The 9,415-nt window shown below is 39.1% G+C and overlaps 1 protein-coding gene across 2 annotated transcripts; it reads right to left on the bottom strand.

Annotated features, from left to right (window-relative positions):
• Window positions 1-339: 339 nt before the first annotated feature.
• Window positions 340-5,443, bottom strand: LOC121320060 (transmembrane protein 19-like). Of its 2 annotated transcripts, XM_041258214.1 has the most exons (7): window positions 5,165-5,443; window positions 4,747-4,900; window positions 4,112-4,225; window positions 2,876-3,013; window positions 2,533-2,787; window positions 1,855-2,064; window positions 340-989 (listed from the first exon to the last, which is right to left on the bottom strand). In XM_041258214.1, exons 2-7 carry the CDS (start codon window positions 4,877-4,879, stop codon window positions 832-834), a joined length of 1,008 nt encoding a protein of 335 aa, XP_041114148.1. In that variant the 5' UTR covers window positions 4,880-4,900; window positions 5,165-5,443; the 3' UTR covers window positions 340-831. The 2 variants fall into 2 exon arrangements, with proteins under 2 accessions (XP_041114148.1, XP_041114150.1); XM_041258216.1 differs by lacking the exon at window positions 5,165-5,443 and having other exon boundaries at window positions 4,747-5,103.
• Window positions 5,444-9,415: the final 3,972 nt, after the last annotated feature.

A 9,415-nucleotide genomic window follows, 5' to 3' on the forward strand; every position in this document is an offset into this window, starting at 1 on the left:
GTATTATATTTGTTTTTTAAATCATATAGTGTATACTTCATACGAATAGATACAATAATCACATTTCATGGCATTTCGATTGTTATTACAACTCGGCCAGTTGAAAGTTACCTTTGCAGAAAATCAACTGCATAGCACATGGGTATAAAACTAACACTGAAATTGATCATTTACATTCAGATCCCCCTCCTATTCGCTATGTGCATTACAAAATAACATGAACTCCTTTCTGTAGCTGACTGTTGATTATACCGTGGAAGTGTATGTACAGTGAAGTATTGTGACACAGCCCTGAATCTCCACTCCACGGCAGCATACCACCAGTGACAGCAGACATGGTTGAGTTTTATACTTTATTGTAAACAGTTTCAAGGTTCTCTGAGCTTTTCTGTTCCTAGCAGGTTAAAACATGATGTGACATGGCGTTTAATTACTCATACAAGAAGACTCCCTTGAAAAAAAGAAACTGCTGACTTTCAAATTTGAACCGCTTAGGTAAGTGACCTAGAGTTACAAATAACTCATTTGTTATTTGACTGTTTTGATTGGACAAAAACAAATGATAGTGATCAAGCTGTTCTAGGCTGCTGTTGGTTTTGGCAATAATCAATACACTTTAAAACACAAAACATGAGTCACTGGTGATTGGGCAAATAGTTTTCGCTCTTAAGAAAATAACATAACACTGTACAATTAAAAAGACAAGAAAGCTAGAATGAAAAATGAAGATCTGAGTGACTTGAGTCAATCAATTACTACAGAGTCTCGCTTCTTCTATCCCACTGCCTGGAGCAACAGAGCCCCCCCCTTCCCCCCCAATAGCAGAAGTATCTACTGCACTGGCCAAAACCCCCAAGCCATTCCAGGTAGTATCAGCGCGATCAGTATGGAAGAAAACAGGTTCACTGCATTGTTGTCCAGAATAGGTTTGCCACATATCCGCTGTGAAGAGTTTGTTTGGCGGTTCACAACCTTGCCTTTGTCATAACCTGCAAGAAAAGAGGCACACTTTTCAAATGAGCGCAACATACGTCGTAGAACAAAGTTAAACTGAAACCTAGGCGCAAAACAACTGACTGCTTTATAACCAAGCCATGCCGAATGGACAGTTCACCAAGCGATAGCCTACACAAGTCTTTGGAAGACAAAAACCAAATGCTTGTTTAAGGTTTTCTCTTCCAAAAGCATTTACTTGAAGGCCATAGCGAGCCCCTGCTGTTACTTTAATAAATTATGTTTTCTTCTGCCACCTGGTGGCACGAATAACAAAGTTATTTTCAGAAATTCCACCATTGCTGCCAGGTGACAGGCATCATGTTGTAATCTGTGGTGAAGGGGTTGCAGGTGAAAACATTGAGCTACAGTATCATTTCAAAATGGGTGGATTTGTTTATGTTTTCAACTTTTTCAACCAAGTTTTAACACAACCGGATAAGCACATCTGTAGATATCAGTGAAGATACAAGTCTGCTGCTGATACTTCTGTAAAGTAAGGATCCTTCACCTCTCCTGTTACTGATGCACAATGTCTTGGTAAAGAATGCCGTGATCAAGCTTAGTCACAATCGGTTAAGAGCTTCTCTATAGAAAAGTGTGACGTATGTATGTACATGCTTATGTAAGGGCTCCTGCTCTGTATTTACATTCTTTCAAGCATGGAAGCATCTCAGCAGGCTTGGCTAAACAGAGGCAGTGATTGCAGTCTCCAAACACAGACATTACAACAACGGTTTGACTACTGACAATGTCTTAGCTGTATTTTGTATTTCAATACCAGTGGAGGCCAGCGTGCCGAGTTAGAACTGTGCTGCCCAATTTAATGCACGTTTTCACCACAGGCTGTCTGATACCAACCTGAATACTGCATAGTGGCACCTATGTAAGAATCCAGCAAGGATCCCAGTAATCCTGCCATGGCACCATACACAACAATGGGCCACTGTGGAGCAGCGAGGTTCAGATCCTTCACAAAGAGCAGCTGACTGACTAAGTAAGCCAAGCCCACCACCATTCCACCCAGGAGACTCGCAAAAAGACCCACTGGAGTGACCCCCCCATTCGTACCTGAAGAGGGAACAAAGAATAGAAATCAATACCCTTTCTGTTAGGGCATAGGAGAGTATCCCTGAAACCCTTATGAAAAACACTGTGCAGATTTATTTATTTATTGTATGCGGAAGTAATACAGTGACTAAAAGAAAAAAGTAAGGAGGGAGAAAGTTAGTACATAACATGTTGGTAAGCATAACCAAGCCAACCAAAAACAAAAAAATCTTTATTTGAAAGCTATTCAAGTATTCCTTGTGAACACCATTGCTTTTAAGTCAGGAAACAAATGGCACAACAACCCATGAACGACAAGCTCCCCCATCCTGCACACACAGACGTGCCCCACTGATGCCATTACTGTGTGAAATGAAGCAATTATGCTTTTCTTGCAAATGACTGCTCACTGTTATAGGTGGGGACAGCGATGCCAATAAACTTAATACAGTGGTTAAAAAAATAACAAATAAAAACAACACAACCTACCCACTGGGACTTCCCTCCACGTCGTTATTAATCTTGGTGGACTCAGACTAAGGACAGGTCCTATTTCAGAGGCCCATGTGTCCCCAGCACTGCACGCCAAGGCACCCAAGAGGGACAAACACATCCATGTTGCACTGTACTGCTTCCCAAAGTCCACTGGAATCTCCCCAGGGCCAGCCTCAATCATGTAGAGTAGAGCAAGTTCTGTAGGGACGCCTCCATTGCAGAACACCTGCACCCAATTCCTCTGCCCACCTGCAACACGGAGCAAAGAGAATGGTGTTTTACAGTCAGTGAAATAAACCATGGAACAAATATGAAATGCATGCAATGCACATTTTACCTTCTTTATATTCTGCGTCAATACGCTTCTTCACCTCCCCCTTCCATTTTGTTAGTCTAGAAGATGTTACGAAGAATGCCAGCAAGGAAGCAAAGAAGCTCATGTTAGCCATGGTAAGAATGAATCCGACCACAATCGCTGAAAAAAAAGACAATGGGAGAGCAGACGTGAAATGTCTGCGGTGACTTCTTAACCATCTTCAATGTATAGGTGTTGCACGAATTATTGAAAACACACTATGGAGAGGTTGTAGGCCGGAAATTAGCTAAAAAGTGGGTTTTATTAAATGGCCACAGAATCATAATGTTTGAGAATGTTCCTTAAGAAAAACAGCTGCTAGGAACATCTGCATACACAGCTGTAAATACAAAATGAGAGCAATTAGTATGAAAAACAATGAATCGCCCTGTGACCTACATACAAACACCAATTCATGTTCTCTCAGTAACCTGTTTCTTTACCAATGGATTAACATGCACAAAACTCTAAAGTGGGACCTACAGTAAAGGATATTTACGGATACAGAAGCACCTGGCAACAGTGGCACTACAAGGACAGACAGCTCTTACAGGGTTGAATGAGTCAGTGAAATGTACTCAGTCCCACTGTTGCACAGGCAGATCAGCTGCACGTTGCATTAGCATTGCACACAAACACAATCGTTCTTTCAGAGCAGTATCAACAATTTCATTAATGAAAATGCAGGCCTTTTATCACACAAACCTCTTGCTTACCACCATTCATTCTGATGAACCAATAAGGTGACTCCTCACCCCAGTGCCCATCCACCCTTTCACACACTGTGTGCCCTTAAGCAAACCATGTTCTCTATAGCCACAGACTTCAGACATGGCTGTGAAATATCGATGTGTCTTCCTTAGCCAGTTTTCCATGCTTAACAATGCAACACAATTTACTGTTAGCATGGCCTAGGAGCTCAGTATAGTTACTAAAAACAGGACGTAGTGATTAAAATGAAACTTATTTATTGCTGCTTGTTTAGTCCTTCAATATACGGTTCTTATGCAGTGCAGTTGACTCATGTTTTATGCTATGTATTACTACATATTCTTCCATTTAGGGTTTTCATAGTTCAACTATGAAAACACAAAATGTTATAATATGTAATAATACATAATGCAAATTATTTAAAAAATATTTCTCAAGAGTTTATTTTAATATTACTGAGTCCAGCTTTCTAGTAGTTGTGTGAAGTGGCACACATACACTATTTACCTCCCAACGCTCCACTGCGGTCAACACTTTTCCTTTTGAGACTACGTGAGGTAAGGATGAGGGGAACCAGTACCGAGAATAGCCAGCGCCATGGAGAGACAGGATGTAAAGTACCTGGAGATAAAAAAATTAATTTAAAAAATACAAACATTTACTTAAGCAACTTGTTACAGTGAATTTAAAATTATCATGAAGAGATATTTTTGACAGTATAAGAACAAAAAAAAAAACATTCTAGAAGCAGCAATTAAACAACCAAGGTGCTAATTTCATTAATAATTTGTTATACTGGTGTGCACAGAGAAATGACAGCTGTGTGCACATGTACAAACAGGCAGATTACTTCAAATTGTAACCCCCCCCCTTCTGATACTGGAATCATCTGAATTCACCTAAACCAACTGGAAACGTTATACATCTGAACAGCTCAAAAGCAATAGGAGCCTGTTGTACATGATCAGCAGCGAAGACAGGCACACATCTTACGAGCTCAACATGCCTAGCATTGCTATCTATCTTCTGTGAAACAGGTAGCAAAACAACGTGCTAAATAGAAGCATGGCAAGTGCTCTTGAAAACCGTGACGTCATTGACCGGTGTAAGTAAAGGCAAAGCTCATACTGACTGATACGTACCATAATACGTACTAGCAGTACGCGAGACAATCCACAATGATAAAGAGATTGCCAAAGTGAAGCACAAAATGATCATATCCGTCATCATCTTTACATACTCTTTAAACAAAATCTCCTCTTCAAACTGTGGCATTGGTGCAACTGGAAGGAAACCCTTAAGACAGAAAGAACAACGTCCAAAGTTAGTGGAGAGCGTATTCAAACACCAACAGGCACTTTGCTTGTTATGGTTAAATAACACATTGTTATATTTTGTTTACAAGTAATCTACGTATAATATATAATTGAGGTAAATAAAAATAAACGATGAACATTGCTTTAAGCTTAATAGATATCTCCTACTAGAAAAACAGAAGGCAATAATATTCTTAATTAATAAAAAATAAGAAACTATACATTAATGACAAACAAAGCATACATTTTAGAAAGAAAATTCATTATTTTAAAATAGTAGTTGTGTGGTCCTAGTAGATTAAGGCCTGCAGATACACAAACACGCTCAATGTAACTGTGCCGCTCCATGATATATGGTATCTTGCACGTAAAATGCACATTGTGAATAATTCTTTCTTGTTTTGGCTAATTGATGATACTTCAAAAAACAAACTAGTATGCTTTATAACAAGCTATAATTCCCATTAACAATCGAAAATAATGTATCAAACGAGATGGTTACTGCAAAATCAAAAGTAAATGAAATAACGTCACTTCTGCTATTACACCCGCCCCACGGCAGTTAAAGGGGCGGTGTCCAATTTGTCATCACCGTTCTTAAATTACTTTTTGCACAACTAACTCGGTATTTGGTGAAAGGCATTGAAACAAATATGCTTTAAATATCTCTACAATGAGCTGCTGTAATACTTTTATTTATTTTTTTTTTGGGGGGGGGGGGGGGTAGATCTAAAACTGTTTTGTCCTAGACCGTCTGTCTGGACACGCTACTCTCCTCCATGGCAACTGTTCCTGCCCTGATTGGAGTTATTGCATAACTAAACTACAGTGTTTATGGAAAGTAGTAAATTCATTTTTATATTGATAACTACCTGGTATATAAAACCCCCACACAGGTTCACAACAATTCCATTACTTAAGTAGTAAACACCAAAGCAAGTATCTGCTCCGTTCCCAATGTAATAGTTTGTAGTATTATTATTGTTTTCATTAAAAACCTATACAGAATGTTTAACCCTGAGTAAACAATTCTAGAATCACCTGTGCGTTTTGAGAACCTTTCATTCTCCATGTACAACATCATATAACATTATCAAAAGCATTTCAATGCACTGTGAAATCTTTGTATGTTTTTTTTTTTAACCTCAGAGCTCAAGAAAGAACAGACTTTTTTTCATAAGCTGCTTTGTCATTCTTTCCTCAGTTTTGTAATTCCCTCGTACAAAACATGACATTGTGAATCATTTGATGACCCTGGATCATTTAAAGAGAAATAATGTTCAACAAGTACATACCGACGTGCAAAGAAATGATTGGATCAAGAGGTGAAATCCGTTTCAGGCATCAAACTCCACAAGTCTGTCTGCAGTTGCTTTTAAATTGCAGGGTCTTGTTGTTAAGTTATCAATCTGGTTTTTCAAAGCATGTGACTTGTGGTAGATTTTCTCAAAAAATTTTAATCTAGTGTCTGAAAAGGATTTTCTGTGGCAATTAAAATGTTTTTTACCCTAATTGGGTTGCAGACAGACAGTGACACTTCTACACACCACGAAAAGCCTTACATGCAAAGTGCTCTGCTTACTGTAGACCTTTAACTCTTGTGTATTATTGATATTTCATGTGTTTTTTAATCAATATAACTAAAACAAGGTGTTACGAGAGGCATTTCCAGGTTTTTTTGTCCCATCCTCGTACCATGGTATCCCCACACCATAACCTTTTTTTGTACACCAAGGACCATGTTAAGTTTCCACAGAGATCTGCCCTCTCCCTAGGTCATGAAAGACAACAGAGGTCAATGGGCATACAATGCATCCAATGGGAACCGATTGGGGTGGCATGGGTGAACCAGACGAATGCGATGCACTAGTCAGGTGGATAGTAAAACTAATTTGACCACTCAATACAATTGAACCATTAAGACTGGTGCAAAAACAACCCTGTGAATTTATTTCCCTGCAGACTTCATGCAAACGTTCCCTGAAAGCTGTGTGAGTGAGCACGCCGTAGTCTTGACCTGTGTAACAGCGTGGAGGCTGTGCGTGAACTGCCGTCCCTGCACACCACAAACGAGCATCTTAACCACAATGCAAAAGAGTCAGGCTCGTCTGCATTCGTAGTTTTAGAGCTTTTAACTTGATATCATCTCAGCGACGGGGGCAGAACAGAATCCATAACTGCAGTTCATCACACAGCACTGTACGTTACACATTAATACCCCTACTGTCCAGTTCTGGACCTTTCTCAAAAAGAGACTGCCAACTGCACTACATTGTGTGGAGGCTTTGTGATCCGGACTAAAAACACAATCTGATAGCACATATAACCCATTCCTGGGTGTGTGCACAACACCATAGCAGGACAAATACTGTTGACTTCTTGTGGGTAGCTTATCAATCCTGCTTAAAAATGCATATGACCCACTTTCCACAGCAGCCTCGTTCATTAAACAAAACCTTCAATACCCTGTTTGTTATTTCACTTAACCAAGTGTGAAAAAGGATGTACGTATGAGTGTGCACATGACATAAAGGGCAATACTGCATAGTTTTTCTTCCCTACAAAGCTGTCTAGTTATGTCTGCAATTAGTAGCGCTGAACCTAGGGATAGCTGTGCTTATCTAATTATCATTCTACCCTGGTTCACTCAGACTGAAACAAGCTATGGCATTACTGTACTGTATCCCGGGGGTGACTCAATTTGGTTGTAAAAGACCCTAATAGCTTCAAGAGTTCATATCTTCCACAGGAAACACACATTGATTGTACCATACTGTGACATTATTTGCAAAATTTAGTGTGCCCAAATCTTTTAAACTTGCTTTTCTCATCAATGTAGAATGTCCAATTATGTCCCCTCATCGCAGGAACGCCCACGCTCAGGAGAACTGAATGTCAGTGAGCGTCCATCCAATCCCAAGCCAATCTCTTTACACCCAGGGGCTCTGCAGCGGCTCTTGGCAAACTACTGGCCCGTCACAATATTATCTGGTTTCATCTTGTTATAAGGTAGGCTGCAAATCTGTACATATGGCACCAGAGAACAAAATATGATTAAGATGTTATCCAACTTGAAAGTCTAACTTGAAAAGGTCAGTTATCTGCGGAAACAATGTAAATGACATGACATAATGATCTGCCAAAAAAGCCTCCATTTGCAAACAACACAATAATACTACTACTAATGTGTCTTAATAATTAGAATAAAAGCAGGCTTGCCTCCTTCATTGTTAACACTTGGAATGAAACCAAAAGGAAAGACAAGGCATGCACTGACGCCCTTCAGTAGTGATTCAGGATTCCAGAACGTCGCTCCTTTCACCGGGGCAACCAATGAGCTCTTATATTTCTGTATTGGTGAATGTAGTGGATTCCAGGAGGCCATATTCCCTGAATCCCCAGGAAGCACCACTAGGCCTGAGTTCATTTTTTGTAAGTATAAAAAGAGGTTTATTTGAAGGTCTACCAACCTGTGCTACCTTATTTATATTCTTCAAGTCTTTATTATGATTCTGAATAATTAGAAGTATGTAAGTTACCAATATCCCGGGGTTGACTCACTGAATCCGTAAACACACGGTCACAATAATTAGCATTACAATATGGTGGCTTTTGTTAGCAACAGTATTGCGCTGATAACACTGTGTAACACAATTTTTGTTCCTGGGTAGTAAGTGTTACTTCTAATTGCTTATGCCTCAAAAGTATAGAAAATGGCTATTATTCCCCACAGACTTTGCTTTTGTGACCAGGACAGTGATATTTCAACATATCACTATTTCCAATGGGAAAAATGTGTGTCTTTTCGTTCACATAAAGTCAGAAAAAAACAACATATGAATCCAAATTAACATGTATTTATACTAAAGCAATACAAAGATGACTACAAAAGATTTAGAAGTGGGTAGTTTTTCAAGATTTACAGTTATACTGTATTTACAGTATAACTGTAAATCTCTAAAAACTACTCACTTCTAAATCATTTGTAGTCATTTTTGAAATATCACTGTCCTGGTCACAAAAGCAAAGTTTGTGGGGAATAATACCTATTTTCTATAGTTTTGAGGCATAAGCAATTAGGAAATAACACTTACTACCCAGGAACAATTTTTTTTTTTTTTTTTTTTGTTACACAGTGTAATCAGATACTGTGCTTCCTTTGTAGTTAATGTAGACCATGAAAAATCACCATAACTAAAATGTAATGCACTGTCCTGAAGTTTTAACTGCCTAGGCCAAACTTTCCCATTAAATGAAAAAAAAAAGAAATATTTTGATACAATTAAAGACGTTTTGTTTTCAGTTTTGAAAGATTTGCACCCAGACTGCAGAGCAGTGGAATCCATTGTTGCGGTCACTAGAAAGGGCTACCAGAGCTAACCCACCATGGGGATCTCTGCAGCAAAGCGGCTTCAAGTGGAACTACACAGTACAGGCCTACACTGGATTTTGAAAGTTCATTATAAATGTCACCTTGTCTCTTATTTGTAGGGCT

This window comes from Polyodon spathula, chromosome 8, assembly GCF_017654505.1.
Source record: "Polyodon spathula isolate WHYD16114869_AA chromosome 8, ASM1765450v1, whole genome shotgun sequence".
NCBI lineage: Eukaryota > Metazoa > Chordata > Actinopteri > Acipenseriformes > Polyodontidae > Polyodon > Polyodon spathula.

What these genes read in the sequence shown, in the direction of transcription:
- LOC121320060 (XM_041258214.1), bottom strand. Translation starts at nt 4,879, where the DNA reads ATGCCACAGTTTGAAGAGGAGATTTTGTTTAAAGAGTATGTAAAGATG. An exon ending in CCGCAGTGGAGCGTTGGGAG is followed by an intron (nt 3,014 to 4,111) that starts GTAAATAGTGTA and finishes CTTTTTTTTCAG; the next exon opens with CGATTGTGGTCGGATTCATT. An exon ending in TGCCACTATGCAGTATTCAG is followed by an intron (nt 990 to 1,854) that starts GTTGGTATCAGA and finishes CTTTTCTTGCAG; the next exon opens with GTTATGACAAAGGCAAGGTT.